This window comes from Haemorhous mexicanus, chromosome 6 (assembly GCF_027477595.1).
Source record: "Haemorhous mexicanus isolate bHaeMex1 chromosome 6, bHaeMex1.pri, whole genome shotgun sequence".
Classification (NCBI taxonomy): Eukaryota; Metazoa; Chordata; class Aves; order Passeriformes; family Fringillidae; genus Haemorhous; species Haemorhous mexicanus.
The window spans coordinates 27637536-27657755 of NC_082346.1; the positions used below are offsets into that span (position 1 = coordinate 27637536).

Sequence of the window (20220 nt, forward strand, 5' to 3'; positions counted from 1 at the left end):
AGGGTCTCAGCATTTCTTGATACCTGTGCAACTATCAGCAAACTCTGAATTACATACAAAGCTCAAATAACCACGGAGTTTCTCTGGAAAGACATCCTCTGGGGTGCTTAAACAATGGGGTCCTTGATTGGCTGAAAAGATGCAACACCTACTGGTTACAGGAGTTAGGTTTAGCCATACTGGTGCATGAGTCTTTTTGAGACGCCGTGAGTGCAAATGAAGACAGAAAGGAACAGATGGTGCTTTAGCAGCAAGAACTATTGGATTCATCTTGCTCCAAGCCACAGTGCTCAGCAGACACAGAACTGATGTGTTGTGAGAAGACATGGCAGTGCTTGCACTCTAATGAACCTTCTGACAGTACCATGCCCAGTTCTACTTTTCACCTATCCTTCGGGGCTCCTGATCCCTTTGTGTTCTGCATAAATAGTGAAAGAGCTGCCATATTATAAGGAAACTGAGAAAAAGACTGATGAAGAGGAAGCAAGCTTCAACATGAGGCAGATGAAAGAGAAAATGAGGTAAATCAAACAGTGTGGAAATGGCCAAATCCAGACTTGGATTACCTCCATGAAAAAGGGCTTGTGGCTAGTAGGATTTCTGGAGTACAACAACAGAAGTTCAAGGCAGAGAACAGCTACTTCACCACACAGACAAACAAATCCTAATTAACTAATAATTTATTCCATTTCCATGACAGATTTCTGTCACCAACTAAAACCAGAGAGGATAGAGTTGTCGGGCACTATGCCACCTTTTCTCCAGATTTGATAAATTATTTTACTATTATCACAAGAACCTTTTCCTTTCATTTCTTTGTTACTGTCTTTATCTGCCTTTATGATGATTCAACCTTTTGATCTTGACTTAGTCTTCCCTCATCTGTTAACCATCTTTTCATTATCTGTCTTCTAAACAAACTTCAGCACAAACAGAAAACAACTTATTTCATTCCATCAGGTGCATTTATGCTTATTCCATACTTCACAAAGGCACAAAGTGCAAAAGAACAATTTATTCTACACCTGCAGTACTAGCATTTATCCCCCAGGTCTGCAAACTAGCTTGGTAGATTAGCCCTTAGCTGAGTATGGCAAGAACGCAGTGCTGCTAAAGCCGGTGCTCTTCTGGGCTTCTACAATGATACTTTCTCAGGAAAATGTTTTCCCTTCATATTACTTCACAGTCTAAATAGAGTACTCTTCTGTTTTCACACAACTCATTAACGTATGATAGAGTATAACCAAGAATTTTACTTCATGCAGAACATAATTCAACCCCTCATCTCATGAATACAATCTGATTCCCAATGAAACCAAGTTTCATTCCCAATGAAACTTTTACAGAAGAAAGCAATCACATGGAGAGAAACAAGCAAAATCTTAAAAAGTATGAAATACACATCTGCATGAAAAAACAATACTGAAATTATAATTTATCCTCTTCTGTTGAAAGAAAATAATTTTCCTCTTTGTATTTATATCTGCCATTTTATAATGGCTGAACTACGCAGGAGATCTTCAGCTGAAGCTACATAAAACAATCATTTTATAACTCTGTAAACAAAGTGCTTTGTGCTCTCTGCCCTGCATAGATTAGGTTAGTTATAAATACTGTTAAAAAAGACATCCTGTGTCTTTTCATATTCAACTAGGCAGATATATTTTGACGGATCAGGAGAAAAATAGGTATTTACAGATACACAGCTTTTGCAAGGATTTTCTTATTAATGGAGTCCTTACTTGATTTTTAGCTTGCTTAACTTCAGCTTCTGTTACTTGGGTGGGGAGAAAGAAAAACTAGCGACTTAGTAGGTGGCTTATTTGGATAATAAAACACAAGTGAAGTTGAACATTCAAGAGATGGAACAGCAAAACGGTATGTTCATAAGCCTTTCAAATTGAATGCTAAGAGAAAAGACAGAAGCACTAAACACAGCTTTATGAGCTTCATGGTGTAATGCAGGGTATCAACAAACCCACACCATGTCCAATGTTTGCCAAAAAAAGAGGCATACACAGCAATGCTAGGCGAAGTGCCAAAATACAGAATTGCAACCATGCAAGTTCTGTTTTTCCTCACAGCAGCAAAAACAAAATTCAGCTTGTGATTTGTTATTGAACTATTAACTGCTGACCTTAAAATACTCTCCTGTTCATACAGAACCCATGACTTAGGCAGCTATTGATTCAGGCTTCTCACTTTTTCTCTTCAGTTTATTGTGGAGAAGATAGTATCCTAGCTCTTTGATGGCACAGCTGCTCATCAAATAAAGACTTTTTTTTTTCTTCAGAGGCAGAATGTCTGGTTTTAAATTATATGACTTCATTCCTTATTTCTTTCCTATCCCATATGCCAGAGAACCTCCTAATGTTTATGAAACTTCTGCAGAGGAATCAGAGGGAAATGGTAATTGTCTGTGAAATTACAAGCAACATAAACACTAAAATTTACCACTGTTCTCCCTCTTCCTTCCAATAAAAAGGCATGTAGGCATCAAATGAAAAAAGAAGGAAGCAGTTCAAACCAGGAAATGAGGATAATTAAGCTATGTGACCCCTTGCCACAGGGCAGTGCAAACACCAACACCTAACAAGGTGTCAAGATGCAAATTAACAAGTCCATGGAAGAAGAATCCATGCTGGACAACTGAGTATTTAGGAGGCACACTTGGTTCAGAAACCCCTTGAACTGCAAACTGCTGGAAATTGAGTGAGTAATGGTGAAGTATCAGTATTCTTGTACTTATTTTATGCAGAACATCTGTTGTTATACACTGGAATCAGGAGAACACTAGGTCAGACCTTAGGTCTAACTTTGTAAGGCAGTTCTTATATTCTCATATTAATGCACTGACCTCTGGGTATCCTCTGGTATAGTAATTTTATTTAGGTTTGCTGCACCCAAATTAATGTACTTTCTCCAAAACAGTGTTGCTAAATCTCCATCTTCATAATTTGTCTTCTGTCAGCTATAGCTCTCCTACCTCCAGTAAGTCAATCATCCGTGTCATCTGGGAGTAAATGAGAACTCTGTGTCCTTGAGATTTCAGCCGTGTCAACAGAAGATCAAGAGCATGAAGTTTTCCACTGTCAGTGATCAGACTCTCTTTATCTAAAAAGAAATATAAGAAAAGCAGCTAATTAATAAAGCAAACCCAGATACATGCAACAAGTTATCTTCTAAGTGTTCCTAGTGCTTCACTGCATTATAATCTCTGAAGGAGGCGTGATGGAAGAAACTGCAACATCCCTTCTGGCTGATACTTAAAATCACAATGCTAAGAATAATTTTTGTTTGCTGGGATGGGAGCACACCTATATGCTCCACATGGCAAAATCTCATTACAGACTGGTCTTAAGTATGGGCTCAATCCTTTTTTTGGACAGCCACATCCCCCATCTAAGGTTTTATTCTGCCCTGATCAACAAGCACTAAATGCCTTGCAACTTGAAGAAATATTTTCCACTACACACATGAAAATTATGTCCTTTGCACATTTGCTACTACCTGCTGCTGAGCTTTAGACTTACCCACAAATCAAACCCCTCACCTTCCCAGGAAAGAAGAACAGCTGTCTAGGTTGCTGTAGAACAACAATCCCCTCACAGCACTGCCTTGAATTCTTCCCTGCCCTCTCCTTTTTTTCTTCTTTTGTTTTGTTTAAGAAATATTTCCAGATGGCAATCTTTTCAGTGACTTCAGATTTTATACTACATGTCCTGTCTATTTCAGCACTGCTCATGAAGTATTTTTCAGGAAGGAGATCTTCCTGTTTGTACATTCTGTACATAAACTTCAGTAAACAATACACTACTGTTGAAAGAGGATGAAGAGAAATTTTCTTCCAAAAAATTATCTGTTGGAAAGGCCATTGATGATTCTCTATTCTTCTGGATGTCTGAACTTAGGTTTACAGCCAAAACGGAAAGCTGACAACTGCAGATGGTGCAGGCTAGTACAAAACCCAAGGATTTTCAGCATGTCTAGCAGGTAATGTTCTCTAATGCCTAGCTGGTAACACTTTTGCACACTTCCTTCTTCACGGAATGAATTAACTCATGGGCTGAAGAAAATTCAGCTTTCTGTAAGGCAGTTAACTGTCTTGCCCAATACCCCAATTGAAAAAAAAAAAGTTATATACAAAATTAATTCTTTCATCTGACCACCATGTATTTTAATATAATCAAAACCAGGTTCATACTAGTAGAAGAGAGGAGCACAGATCATATAACAGCACTCCTAAAAAGGTCTTACAAGCACAGCAGGCAACACAGTCCATGAGTACCAAAGTCACCTGGTAGGTGTGCAGTGATGTGGCAGAGTAGTAAGCAATCCCTGCAAATACAGCTATGGGCTTGCTGGGAAAAGCAGGACTGCAGCTGCTCTCTTTCAAAAGTATCTTTAGTTTAAATATAAATAATGGACTTGATGCTGGAATCTACATCAGAACATCAGAAAATTGAACCAACCGTCTCCTTTCTGAAATTCAAAAAACTGTGAGTTTCCATATAGTTTAAAATAATTAGCTATTCCACTTGCTCTATAAAACAATGCTGTGAATGCTCTCTCCTATGGCAATTTTAGAGCCATGCACCTGCAATGCACTAGTTGAGAACCCAAGACAAGACAGGTCTGCCCTTTCTTGCTTTTCTGCCTATCTAGACAGTGACTGTATTTCCTCCTTTTGGCAGTGATGATCTTGCTCTGCCTGGAGCAAGTACCATACCATTGCTTAAATTGTTGGCAACTTAGGGAATCCATTAACTGGAGAGCTGAGTCAAGGAAATACTGTAAGGAAAACTTGAGCCCACACATCAGACTAGCATTTGTTCTAAGAACAACATAATATATAATGATGCACTCATCTCTAGAACAGCATTCAGTCTCAATTACATCTAAATCATTAAGAGCCTCATGTGTTCTTCTAAGGAAAACCAAATTTTCAACTTAAGCAGTTAAGCAAAATGGAAATGACTTGCAACTACTTGGTTTTAAAATACATTTATGGAAGCCAAAGCCTTTGTTCAACAACAGTATTTACATTTATACAAAATGTTATTATTTCATTTAATTATAAATACAGCCATGACATTCTGCTTTCATTCTAAATTGGTCAGCTTGCTATTTTAGAACAAATTATATTGAGTGAAGCTACATGAATAGTCTAGATATATTATCTAGATATAGTGCCAAACTAACATGATTATTAACCAAAAGCTATCTAACTGGAATAAAACTCAGAGAATCAGCAGGGTCTGTTCAAAAGTTAGTGTTGACAGGATCAGATGAACATATTAGCAAGTTTTCAAAAGCAAAATGCTACTGTTTTTCTCACACAGGCACCAATAGGTAGAATTAAGCTTTGCTAACTGGAAATGATGCATGTCCTCTGCTGCTGGCTCCTGAGGTCTCCATTGTGTAAGTTACTATTTTTAAATTGCAATGAAATGCAAATTACAAGAAAATAATTTATTTGCAGATGATTTGAAAAGTTAGCAACTTGCTAACAGCTCATAAGTCATCCAACAGCTCATCAGTAGAGCAGACTGCACTGGTGAGAAAGTTTTTGAGGTTTTTTTAGGAGAGCAAAACAGTACTACCAAAAAAGAGATTTATCATCTCTGGAAGAGAAAATCATTTGTCCTTAACCTGGCACCTTTAAGCATGCTATCCTGATGCCATTGTGTTTTCCAAGATCAAGTATTTTTCCATGCTGAAAGCCTGCCACCTAGTGCTTCAAAAAACAAATTCTGGAAAATGATAACAGAAAATGTGCTTTACTCATGCAAATCTTTAGAAAAAACAGAATTATTCAAAAGAGAAAAAAACCCCGTGTCTTCCACCTCTAGTTTCTGTCACTTCTATTTCTAATTTTCTCTCACCTAGGAGAAGAAAAACACTATTACTTTTTTAAAGAGGATTGCCAAAATTTGCAGTTCTCCATGTTTTTACATTTAATGATCAGCAACAACTTCAAATGACAAATTCTTCGGATTTTTTTGTTGTTGTTGTTGTTGTTGTTGCTGTTTAAAAGGAACTTTTAAAACTTTCAGTCAGTCAACAGATAGAGGTCCTGTACTGCAGTGTCCAAGAGCTCTCCCCAGGACACAATTTTTGGGTTCTTCAGCACTGTATGAAATAAACAAGAAAAAGGAACCAGACCAAATGGCTGTCAGTCTGAAAAAATCCCCGAACCCAACTGCCTCCAGCCATGCTAGGATGTGGACATAAATTATCTACAAGGGGATACAGTGGGCCTGGGAAGAATAGTTACAAATGATTATGACTCAGAATAACCTTTGTCAGGAGCTCTGGCTGATGACTGTAGATGGGCTCAGCGCTCTCTGGAGAATGAGAAAAAGTGCCTCTGGACATGCAAAAAGCAGAGGAAAGAGAGATAAAGCCTGGGTTCCAGTTGACACCCCTGGTTCCCCTCCTGACGGCACAATGGGGTCAGTGAGGAGCTAGCTGGCTCTCACAGTAAACAGCCAGTGAGGCCGGTGCTTTTTATCGATACTAAAAGGACTCAGACACTTCCTGCCATTTAATCCAGGACCATTTTTCTTTCAAAGAACAGGAAAAACCTCAAGAGATTCCCACAGTGATCACAGCTAAGCCTGCTGCCAGGGTACTGGGAACACAGAGTCTGGGAGAGGATAGATCAGGGTTTAGGAGAGAGAGGTGTCCCCTTTCTTCTCACCAATTTGCCACAGACCTTCACAGCCACCATTCCATTTGACATTTGCTACTTTAGTCTTGCAAATGGCTCCTTCAGCACATCACTCACTTTCTGTAAGGCACCGTGCCTGTTTCTGCACCTATGAACACAGCTGTCCTGTTGTGGTGTGTGATCTCTCCTCTTAGAGTAAGTTTAGGTTCGAATGCTACTTTCCACTTAATTAAAACACAGCTATACAAAACTACTTTTTTACCCCACTTTTAGGTCCAACACTTCCTAAATTAAGCCAGCTTTATGTAACACACTCATTCCCAACCTCCTTCTCAACCAAATTCTGCTGTGCTTTGACAACAGTTTGCCCAACCTTGCACCTATTGTTTCACTTCTGAAAGCTTCTCGTACCCTACCTTTATTCCTCTAAAATTTTTTGCTGATAACAAAGTCTCCAGCTTAAAATAGAAGTCTTTCAAGAGAATGCAGCCCCATTTCTTTCCTGCATTGGCAACTTTTCTGCATTTCTCTATCCATGTCCTCTGTCTTCATTTATCTCTTCAATACTTCCCACTTTTCTGCTACAGAGATTTGTTTTCTTTTTCCGAATAACCAACAAACAATTAAGAGAATTGCTGAAGAAATTATAAAATCATCAACTATGACTGAGTATTAATCCAGTGCAAACTCATGAAAAATGGTTTCTCCATTTCTCAGGTACAAACGTGCATGTACTTCAAGTGACTCCAAACACTTAAGAAGGTACCTTCTTAAACCGGACTGTAGCAAGCAAAAGGCCATTTTCCTTTTACTGCACTAACTTCCCCTGCCAAACATCCTTGACCCAAAAGGGTCTGGGAATAACTCTGCATCTGGCAATGTAAGCTGTTTTTCCTCTTGGCTATCTGTCAGATCTCTAGTACTTTCTACAGAATTCTGCTTGCTGCTAAGGACCACCTTCTGACAGCTAGAGCATGTCTGGCCCATGAAAGTCACCGCAGTACTGGCAATCAAACCCTATGAGATCTTGGATTACTTGAGTCTAATTCTAAGAAAAAACAGTACATTTATTTTACTGGTACACTGGTACCTTTTTCCTACTTTACAAGGAAATATGAATAAGTCTTTATTTCAACAGAAATTCAGTAAATCCCTCATGCCTTATTTTTCAGACTGATTTCTTCTGAACTTGGTCCTCAAACTTATCATTCTCATAGCAGACTGCTAAAAGTAATTTTAACCTTTTCACCAGGCAGGCCAATAAAAGATCTTTTAGAACAATATGAAGCTCTTCCAACACCTTAGGAGGCAAGGTATGTCTCTAACTTTTCATGCAATCTTCCCATCTCCAACTTCAAATCAGTATGTGGTTGTGAGAGCAGACTGTGCTCTAATAAGCAAGTTATCTCTTTATAGTCATTTGGAGGACTGACATGCAAAGAGAGGTCTGTAAGCATTAAAAAACCTGTATTAGATGTTTTCGGTATCCACTGAAGATTTACTTCAGACAGAGGATGCAAAATCATGGTGTATTTCAAGATACCAGGTTAACTTTCACCCGGAAGGAAAAACAAACACACAACCATCCACAATCCTTCAAAAAGCCACAGCCAAGCATAAATTACCACCAAATAATACATGTCCTCATTTATCTCATCTCCATCCCACTGCAACCTCCAAAGTTACCTGGTATCCTGATAAAAGACCAGCCGTTCTGAGGCCTGATCCCTAAGAGCCCTCCTGGATGCTCTGGGAAGAACTGGGAGCACTGCTTGAGCCAGTCAGCTGCTAGCTCAGGGGATCCATGGAGTACACACTGCTTTGCTTCCAGACTGCCTCCTTCCCTTAGTGCCCTGCGCTCGTATTCTGCACTTCGGTCATTGCAGTAGAACTCCAGTGGCACAGCTGTTACCTACAAGTAAAATAATAGCAATCAATATTCTTGTTCACATTTCTCCCTGTCCCCAAATCCCCAGTTCAAGTACCTTACCACAGGATCAAATTTTAGAAGTTAGGTCATTATGAAATGTAGAAACAGAAGACAATCTTTGGCTGGGCTTAAACCAAGCAAAGTTGCAACATCTCTCCACACCACAAAAAACACCATATGAACGACCAGGCACAGAAAACTTGCCTTTTGATAAACTATACCTTCTGCCAACTGCTGCACAACTGATAGCAAAACTATAAGAATAATATCTTTGCTCTACCTCTCCTTTTGCCAAGATTTATTTATTTTTAGTTCCACCCTTCACAATTATTTATCTCATTAGCAGAAACTGCACATATTGTCCTTAACAGAAATTCACGTGATAATCCAAAATTAGGGCAATTCATAAATTAGAAATGAGGAAAAAAGGAACAGCATATTTCTTGGGCTTTACAGTTGCTTTGAATGAAGTGGGCCACAGAAATAGTGCTCTTCTTGTGACATTCTATGAATCCTATGCCCTATTACCTGTTTCAGTACATACAACCCAGCTGGACAAACCAGTGTTGCAAACACGGGAAGTGTGATTTCATGCCATGTGAGCTGTTCTGGAATAGCTCCATCAGTTTAACTCCCCCTTTTCTGTCCCATCCACCCAAATCTGTACAGAGTGGAAGGTGCACATGAGCCAAACAGCTGAATGCCAATGGCTGCAAGGTGCTCAAGAAAAACTCTGTTCCAGCAGAAAAGGCTGGATTTTATAAAATCTGCAGCTTTCTCATATCTCTCCCTTACCACAACAGGACAACAACCAAAAGTGAAACTGAGCCATGGAACACAGCAGGACAGACTGCTCTGCTGGATTTAACTTCAGATATTTCACCAGGAGTTAAATACCATGATCCAAAGTAAACACAATTACAACACTTTAACGCAAATACAAATGCAAAACAATTCACTTCACTGTCTAGCACAAGATTTCAAAAAAAAAAAAAAAAAACCCACAAAAAACACCAAACAAACAAAAAAAACCAAAACAACCCTCAACAGATTACCAACTTCTTTCTACATTTTTTGAATGTAAGTCTGTTTTGGGAAAACATTCTGGGATATTTACAAAATCTATTTATAACCAAGTTTACAAAAGAAAGCTAGTAGAAGCTTTTACAAACTATCTAAAGACTTAATAATGTGTTATAAACTCACAGAGAAATGAAAACAAATTTTACTACTAAGACAACCTTACAATATAGGCTAGTAACAGAGACACTTGAAATGCCATGACAATTTCTTCACCAATGTAAGAAGCAATTGTATCATTAATTTAGAAGTCACTGTTGCTTTTATTTCAGAAGTACAATGAAAAAATCCCCCACGTACAGTCATGTAAATTAAAAACATTGTCATGAATCCTAAGAGTGTGCAAAATGACATTCCCTCCATGACTATAAAAAGCAATGAAACAAATGAAACAGAGCAAATCAAGCTTGTGAGAGTTTTCACATTTAAAAGAGGCAAGTGGGGCTGCATAGGAAGAAACAGTACAGGAGGCCTATAGGTTTTAATGGTGAACAGTAAGCCGTGGACTTCCTGCAGAACTGAGATGGGGTGGGAATTAGGGTGATAATGGGACATCTGAAACACTAAACACAATAAAAGAACCATCTTTGTATGGCAGTTGAAAAGCTTCTATATTTTAAATTTTAAATTTGGGAGTTTAAATTTTTGTTCCAGCTTATTCTGGTGTGATAAAACTGCTATACTGAGAGTAACATATACAACATTCTATCATGCAAATGAAAATATTTTAACAGCTTGTCTAAATGATAAGCAAAAGATAGTTTAATTATCACTAGTTTTAAACACTGCACTTTAGAACTGTAAGGTAAAGAGAGCAACCCATACCTCAGGACTGCCTGGTATCTTAGATATTGGCTGTACCTCTCTGAACATTTGTCAGCTAACTCAAAAGTAACAGGTATTAAGCAAGGTTTCCTAGCTGGAACTGTAGCCCAGATCAGTTTCACAGGAGTTCTTCTCATAGGAAAAAATTAATCTCATAGAGACTTCTGTTTACAAGGGCCAAACAACTGTTTAAACAGATTATTGAGCACAGTTATAACACTTAAAAAAAAAAAAGCAACAACAAAAAAGCATACACAATCTTTGCACTAATGGTAAAGCCATTGCTTTTCAAGATGCCAAGAGATATTTTAACACCTGTCTATGGGTCTTACACATAACCACACAAAACACTGCAAAGTGGAACAGGGTGTGTTAAGACTTTGGACATATTTCCTCTACCTAAAAGGTACTCTTAGAGTTGCTGCTATCCTGTGCTGCCACCTGCAGTCAAAGCAGATGTTTGACCTTTGCAAAAAACGGTGAAACCTCTTTCAAATTACAAAAAAAATTCAAAATGCAAACAAGTTCTGTCACCTGAACACTGCTATAAACCACAAATAATGGTACAGACTTAGGTTGTTTAAGAGAAACTATTCACCATCACATTTCAGTTCACATTTCTACACTGGTCAGACTGGAACAAATACTCCTTTCAAGCACAGGCAACTTGCTATACTGATTTCCAGGATCTAGATCTTCCGCCCCTAGAACAGGCAGCCACTACACACAAAACAGAGCAGACTAACTTCTGACACATTAACATACCCTGTCTTCTGAAAAGAATACACAGATTTGTACACCAGGATTTTTACAAGACAAATGAAGTCAGAAGATTCTACAAGCCATGTTTCAGTAACACCTTGACCTAAGGAAGAACTGGAAGGAGACAATCTTGACACAAACTCTGTGTGCCTCAGTGCTATTTCTACACTAACAAGAACTACTCTTCCTACAAAACCCGTGCAAAACTGATTGACCTCTGTGGACCTAAGACTATCTTTACCATCAGTTCTTTTTTTTTTTTGAATGCAGGCACATATTTCTAGGGTAGAGTCCTGTATCTTTTGCATGGAATACTTACAAGTGAAAACAAGACTTTTCTGAAACGGACAAAACAAAAAGTCTTTCATTCAAGTTTGTTCAGTCTCTTTATTTTGCCATGGTGCATTTTTTAAAATTGTTCTCCCCACAGGTTTGGTTTTGTGGCTTTACTAGTAAGAAAAGGTAGAGCAGTCTTCAGTATTGAATCCTCCTCTGTCAACACATTATTGTCAGACTGATTGATTGTAAGAGTCATGGTTCAGAAATACATCAAAAATACAGTGATAGGGGTGTATGAATGCATTTCCACCCTAAATTAAACAAGTTAGCTTAGCTAAGGCAATTGTAAAATGCTTCCTGCATTTATCTTCATGCAAAGTTAACCTTCCAGACAGTGTGAGATGACCAAAATGGCTTTACACAATATTCCAGTATGTAAGAAATCTATTGAAGTTAAACCAAACAGTATTATTCAAAATTTATTTAATTAGCTCTTAATGACAATGCAAGATCCATCCTCCAAGTTACATTTTTTTGATTGAGACCTGTCTGTACTCACGAAAACTGCCTGCATAGAAAGAAGACTTACTCCCTCCCCCAGCTGCTACATAAACATACACTCCTATTTCTATCATTTGCTCCATTAACTTCCCAAAATTCATCACAGGTCAAACAAGAGAAGGCTATAGCTTCTAGGAACACATGTGCTCTTTCAGGCCTTCTACATTCCTGCCAAAAGTTTCTAAGAAGCATAAAATTAAATTTTTGTGCTCCTAGAAACAAAAAGCCATGTCTACACTTAATCATTTTTATTCACCAGCCAAGCCAAAACAAATAACTTTTTTTCACTAGAATAAACGTCACATATGATTTCTTTTTGCCTTTCCCTTCATTTGTAGCCTTCTAAGCCCCTCTCCACCCTTTCTGCTGTAGGGGAGCAACTCAACATACTCTTCATCCATGATGCAAATTTAGGTACAAAGAGGAACAAATCAAAGGAATCTGAAGGCGAAGTGGTTTTCACAATATACTCTAAGAATAACCTCTTGCTCTCCAGCGAGGCAGTACATTTTAACAGGGAGGTGACATGTGACTTTGAGCAATTCAGCTGGATTCCCAGCCCTTGAGCTGCTGACACAGATAAATTCAGCTTGAGCAGTAGCAGGTAGGTAATGAGCTTGCCATCCACTCTTCTCCAAATGCAAAAGTATAATTGCACATCATTTTATGAGGCCTACAGCAATAACTTCAACAGTGACTAAAGAATATAACATCTGAATGGTCTGGTAATAAAATTGCGTTTTGTCCAGTTTTGACAAGATCAGCAACATCGAATGCAATAGCCAGAGACCTAATGAAGGTCTCTTGCGTCAGCCAGGAAACTTCAACCAAATTAATTTCAAAATTGATTTAATAGATGACTGAGAACCCCATGCAGTAGCACTAAACATCCAAAGGACCTAGAAATGCCAACTTGAATAATCCTTACATACTGCAATTTGGTGATTCCTCTCTGGAGTGTAAGAGAGAAAACAAACACCTTTTTCAAAAAAGCATCGCTTCCCAGCTCTCTTTTGTCATCTGAGTCGACCAAACAATCACCTCATTCTGTGGTGATGACACCTAAATCTCCCCCTTGGATTATCAATTAATAATTTACTTTAATCTCTCTTCTATAATTGCTTTAGGTATTAGGAGAGAAAGTGAAATCTTAGATCTCAATCTGTTGGGTGCATCTTACAACTTTCCTTTTCCCCTCAGTACACATTACAGTCACTTCCCCTACGAAAAACCACTATTGAATACCGTAGCAAAAGGATATCCTCACAACAGTTTTACCCAACCAAAAGAAAGTCATATATCATTGTGTTCCAAAGACACAATCCTACTAAGGTTTAAAACACAATAGAAAATACATAATTTACAACTTAACTTGGACTTACCCGTGGACTGGCTATGCTCAGGAAGGACGGCAGCTCAGTCACCTGGCAGCATCGTACACATGAGGTAGCTGATCTCCTTCTATATATGACATGGTCTGAATAGCCAGTAACTGCTTTACAGTGGCTGCTGAACACAAGGTTCTGAAAACAAAATTAAAATTAAAAAGTTAATGTCTATGAAGAAACACTCCTCTCAAATCTTTTATCCAACCACGAGGAGGACAAAGCACATTCTGTATGTATTTCTCTTTGAATAAGGAAAACTCTATGCATCTTCTGCAGAGAATATGTGTAATTATTGGAACATTCAAGTCCAGAAATGTTGCAATCAGAATAGATCATATCAACACTTGTCTTGATGCTCAGTTGGAACCAGAAACAAGTTTTTCTGCCTTGAACCTTTTGACCTTAGCTTTTCTAATGAAGGCAGTACAGGAATATTCTAGTAGGTCTGATGCTCAGGGTGTTTTCTAGCTACTCATTTATCTATTCTGAGTTAAATTTTGCAGAGAGAAAAAAATTAAGAATTGAAATAAAGCTGGATTGGTATCTTTAGACTTGCATCTTTTCCAACCTTTTCCTTCTCTTCTCTGCAAAAGGGCTCTAAATTTTATCCTGAAGATTTTAGAAGTGCTAGCAGGATTATACACACGAACAAATCCATGTTTAAAACCTGGAATTTGCCAAAATGTCCTTTTGATACAGAAAAATATGCTGACTCAGAAGTGGGGATACTCAGATGACAGTACAAAGAAAGGAAAGCTCTTTGAGGATGCTCAGCTCTACATAGAAAAATAACAAAAAATGAAATTTTCTCTATTTGCATCAGTTATAGTTCCTTTTTTCTTGTTAATATCTGCATCAAACAATGAAATAAATGCTTATAGACTAAGCCATTTCTGCCACTTAGCTTTTATTGACTCTTCTACATTCATAAAGATCAATAGTTCTATATTATATTTGTTACCTACTGGATGCAGAGCATTATTCTGCACACAATAGGAAACTAGCAATAATTTTAGAAGCAGAAAGAGGTACACCTCTCACTGCCATAGGATCATAGGATGTGCCTTCCTGGCAATTCCAGCACTTAAGTTCAATTAAGTAAAAGGTAAAACTAATGGCATGCTACTTTTACTTTACAGAGCCTCCCAATTTTATGAAATCCCAGCATTTGAAGTCATAAACATCCAGATACATGATAGAAGCAGACACCCTGTATAGCATGTCATTCACTGGATATATGCATTTCTATGTAGGTCAGAAAATGCTAGAAAACACCCACAGCAGGAGTCTATTATGGATCATGCATTCTGGGCCCTTTCTTTTCCATTCACTGGGCAAGATGCAGATGGGAAGCATGTATCATTTGGAACCTGCTGACCAGAGAAGAAAACAGTCTGACTGTACACACATGCCAGCATTACCTGCACTCAACCCTAGCCCCTTAAGCATGTCTTTTGCCTGCTGTCAGCAAGACTCATGGGGCTGGAGTTAGCAAAAATAAAGTTCATACTCTGACTGAACATTTCCTCCTCTATATATGAAAGCTGAGAGCTGAAAGCTGACAATAGTCTTTCAATGACACTCAGCAGAGTTAAAAAGTACAGGTCAAAGCTTGGCGCACACTGGATAATGTGAAGTGATCCCAAAAACAGGTTCTTACTCAGCTGACAATTCTTAATCAGTAATGCTGGCTTAAGCAACAACTGCTTCACATGTTTTCTCCAGTCCTCACAGAGCCCATCCTTGTTGGCCTAGCTGTCTGTATTCATTAAGATGCTGATCAAGATGAAAACAAACCCTTGCCCCTCAGCTCCAAGCGAGTTTTGTGACATGCTTCACCACCCGGTAAAACTGGCCATGTGCTGAAACAATAGTGTGGGACTCACAGGGCTGGGAATACATGCCTGGGGACAATGGATATGAATGCTGGCTTACTCATCTGAGAACAGAAACAGTGGCAACAGAGCAGCAACACTGCTGCTAAAAAGGGCAAGTCCTTTCCCATTATATATCTGTGCCACTTCCTGTGCTAATTTTGTCTCCTCTCCAGAAGCCTCTTGGGCTACACATCAAACAAAAAATTAAACAGCCATGAAAATACAAGGTTTTCTGCAGTTGGCTCATACAAGGATGTGGGGTATGCCTGCATCAGCAGGGTTCCACAGCTGAGAGTAAAGAAAGGACGGCAAGAGTGGGGGGAAGAGTGAACAACTGCTTTAGCTCAAAGCCTCCCTCTTCTCCAGCCCTGGACCCCACACTGGGAGTACAGCTGATTTTATGAAGAAGAATCATCATTGCAGGCAGTCACAAGAGCTTTCCAGTAAGTCTTACACAGCAAGCATTGACAAACTGATTGCGGCCCTGGTCAATAGTGGGGTTTGGTAATTATTTCCTTGAAAGTCAGAATACATGAAATGGATAGAGAGGAAGTTAACAAACTGTAATTCCAAACCTATGCAAGTTTGTTACTTAATTCTCTTTTGGAAAACAATATCAAAGACCAATTTAAGATGATTTTAGGGCAATTGAAGTACCTAGGAAGAAACAAGTTAATCTTCAAGAAGGCACCCAAAAAAGGAGAAAAATATTTGTACCTGGGCACTAATCTGCTTTGAGTGCTAGATTCCTGTGTACAAACTATGAGCAGGTCATATAAGAAACATCACTCTGAATTCTGACATATGCAGCTGTTAAGTATTCATGAATGGAGCAGTCACCAGATATAACAGGGACAGTGGAAACACATCAGCTTCCCATCAACCACATACATGGAAAAGACTGGGTAAAGTTACAGGACTGAACATAGCCACAGCTCTGAAATGGCTCACATACTTTAGTACAACAAAGCCAAAAACCAGAGAGGAAGATTGTTAGAAGCCACGAATGTACAACTATGCACTCCAAAATAAGTTGAAAGAGGGTCTCCTATACTGCAAATAGAGCTGCACATAAATATGGGTGACTGCTACCAACATCTTAAGAGAATGAACACTCCTAAATCTTTTAACAGAAATAAAATTACGAAAGGAAAGGAGGGAAGGGTTCATGTAAACAGAGCAGATTTTATATTCATTTACTTCAATGCATACAAACGAATACATATCATGTGGAGGTGTTGAGCAGGGGTAATGAAGAGACCTCACACTCTGCAAGCAATGTCTGTATTTATATGATTAAACACATCTTTAAACAGATGCTACTTCAATTTCAGAAATATCCATTAAAAATAAATGTGTCTCTTTTTCTACTGACTTATTTTCATACTTTGTCTCTTTCATCGGAAATGCTGATCTGAGCAGTTAAAAAAAGCCTTTCGAGATTTTTATCATTTCCTTTTTCCTCTTTTCTCACCCTTCTCATTCCCTACACGTGACTATCTTATGAAGCCCAAGAGGAAGCCTTGGGAACTGTTATATTGAAAGCTTCTCCAGTTTGGGCTAAGGAAAAAGTTAATTTCACTCACAGTAATGTGCAGTGCTAAATGACAGGCATGTAAAGGGCAGCTTGATTTTCAACTCTCCTTTAGGTTTTGCACTCTCCAAACACCCTTTTTTTTTTTTATGGTGTTCTGAACATAAGCTCTGCAAACAAAATTCTATAAATATAGCTTATTTTAAAGTGACTTCAGGTAGTAATTTATCTAACAGGAAGGCTAGGAAACAACTTAAAAGTATCTATCATAACTGCAGGGCTATTCTTCCTTTAGATTCACTGGAGTTGCAATACAAATGCACTGTATTGTACACACTGATGAACTCCGCTCCTCAGTTGGCTTTTTTTCTGTATTGAACTTATTAGTTGCAACAGTCATTAGTTACACACAGTCAATAGCCCTGGGAACCCCTAGGACACAAGTATTGACATCCTCAAAGAACAGAAATTATCTGGAGAAACCAAAGTAATGTTAAAATCTTCCTAGACTGTGGTATAGGTGGGTCTGTAGCCCATTCTATTAATCCAATAGTTAATACTAAAACCTACACATGCATATTCCACATCTTACATTTAAAATCTATAATCTTAATCCATCTTCTGTCCTTCAGAAAATCTAATGATTTTCATTTTGATATTAATACACACCAAACCAAGGGCTATGTAAGGACTCAGATCATCTTTCTACATATGTTAAAATGAATGCTACCTTCTCGAAGTGCACACAACTTCTGATACCATCTTCTTTATTGCCACACTTACAACAACATACAAATTCTCCTCAATTCTTCTTTGTATGAACAAGAGGACAGAGCTACACTGCAGTCTCAGAGAGAAGCACTGCAGTCACTATAGAAAGAGCTGACTGTTATCTTAAAAAAACGAACTGAAAGCAAATTCATATAGCATAGAGATGTTATCAAGCTAGACATGGAAACATGGACTACTGAAATACCAGCACAGCCAGAGTTAACAGGCACACGTTCACTTGGCTGGCTCTTTGTTTGATAACTAGGAGGACTCATTTTGTTGGCTTTGCTGTTAACGCTGCAAAACATGACACCAAGTCCAAGGTTGGTTTCCTACTGCTTATGCGTCTTCAATTTCAACTTCCTCTACACAATATTCAATTGAATTCTGGCTATCTCCTTTCCCCTTCCAGACTCATGAGCAGAAGCAATATTCCCTTGAGAAATCTGGCACTATCTCACTGTTTCAGAAAAGATTTTTTTTTTCTGCATATCTGCTAACTGCCCTAGATGTTTTCCTGACTCCACGCTAGCACTTCTGTGAACTTATTTCCCAGTGAACTGAATCAATGGAGCCTTAATCTAGCTCAGGAAATCAACTGCAATTTAGTCATAAAACGGCAAAGTCTTCATACATATCCTAGGCCAAAGATTAACAAAAATGATCTTGCATTACACAGTAATTTGAATACATCTGGATCTACCAGTCAGTAGCAGAAGCAAATTTCAGAGTAGAAATACAGCACTGAAAATGCTTGTTCATCAAATATAAAACACTGTCAGGCTGGTCTCTGTTTTTCCCAACTGCAGCAACAACGTATTGAACTGGACAAGAAAAGAGTCGTTTCAGCCAGAAAATGAGCATTTTGCATGTAAAAGACATTATGAAACTCCTAAGCTTATATATAGAGTCTATCCCTGACAAATATCATGAGCCTAGTTCTGTTGCTCCTGTATCTACTTTTGGTGCTCCAATAATATTTTGAAGTCTTCTAAGTCAAATGATTTATTCATTATAGCAAGTTTTGAAATGTAATCCCACATGTGAAGGAGATAGGGGTTAAACTATTTTTCTGTTCAGCACTCTAAAGTCTCTTAACTGTATCTAAAAAATCAGACAGCATCAACATCCCATTATCAAGTTTGTTTTCCCTGTTTTATAAGGACAGAATAGTTTTCACCATTTCTCACTCATGAGGATTTGCTATTGTCTCCAGATCACAGAAATTTTGCTTACCTGCAGCAAAGTGCAGCTGTGCAAGTTAGGGAAAGACAGTGGGAAATTTACATCAAGCAAGAAATCCCTGTTCCTCAGAAAACATGACCCCTGCTCTTTGTCCTCTTCAGTCTCCATCCAGGAGCGCATGTGATGGAGCCTGTAGGATGCTTTCAGAGACAGGAAAAGAGCTAACCATCTGAAAAAAACCACAGGAGATGCATTTATTCACTGCTTTGTGAAAGAAAGGCTTGAATATATGTACACATATATTTGACTGTATTTGAAAGAAATGGGTTTTTTCAGAATATCAGGCTTATAGCGTCCTGCCTTAAAGAAAATAATTTCATAACAACATGTGTAATGAATGCAGAATTTATCATAAATACCATTGAGAGACATCAAGAGAAATCTGAATTGTGTTACTGAAATGCAGTCAAGAAACATTCATTCAAAATAACCGGAACAAAAAAATAGTATTACACTTAAAAAGCCTAAAGTGGAACATTTCTATTTAATAATAAAGACTTACATTTAGTCTAAAATTTCTTACAGTCCCTGTTAACTTGACTCAGAGTCCTTTCAGACTACACTATAACTTAAAAGATCACCTCTCCTTTCAAGATAATACAGTTGATACTATAAATCCACAGTTCAAAGCCTATGCCACAGAATTACATTCCATATTAAAAACAAGACGTGGAAAGCATGGCTCAGGGCTGAAGAACAACTACCACAGCACAAGCTTATTCCACGTGTGTTTAAAACAGACACTCAAGTGCAACTGGTAAGAACTTAAGAACTGCACTGAACTGGCCTTCCAAAGTCTGTATTTTGTGCTTGATAACACCAGCAACCTGCAGCACGACCCTAAGCAAACTCTCCTTTTGCCCTTTGACCATCCTGTGTATTTACAATACCAACTCTTGGTAACACACAGTTTCTTGTGACAGGGCATAAAACTACATTGCATAATGATGCCCTATATCGGGAGGACACTCTAGAAGCTGTTCCAGTATTAGATAATGATAGAGAAATGATAATATTAGGAGGCACAGAAAACACAGGTTTAGAGAGGAATGACTGACATCATCTGTACTTTTCCTGTAATTACTAAAAGAGAAAAAAAAAAGTTGTCCTCACCTGGCTAAATGTCCCTGATTCATAAGGTTTGCCATTTCTGCTGGAGAGACATCAATAAACCGGAGGAAAGAAAAACAGCTTTCTTCATTGATGCCTAGGTCACAGAAATACTGAAGTTAGGCCAGTACATTTCATAGACCCTCATAGCTGAAAATTAAATTTACTTCATCAATTGAGGATAC

The 20220-nt window shown here is 38.3% G+C and overlaps 1 protein-coding gene across 4 annotated transcripts in view; it reads right to left on the reverse strand.

Moving 5' to 3' along the window:
* The window catches only part of INO80 (INO80 complex ATPase subunit), a 62271-nt gene that overhangs the window by 11243 nt on the left and 30808 nt on the right, over nt 1-20220 (reverse strand). For all 4 annotated transcript variants that reach the window (XM_059849465.1, XM_059849468.1, XM_059849467.1 and 1 more), the window contains 5 exons: nt 20039-20132; nt 18917-19094; nt 13493-13633; nt 8360-8585; nt 2987-3114 (listed from right to left, as the gene is read on the reverse strand). In XM_059849465.1, coding sequence (XP_059705448.1) covers nt 2987-3114; nt 8360-8585; nt 13493-13633; nt 18917-19094; nt 20039-20132 — 767 coding nt within the window. The remainder of the gene's footprint in view (nt 1-2986; nt 3115-8359; nt 8586-13492; nt 13634-18916; nt 19095-20038; nt 20133-20220) is intronic.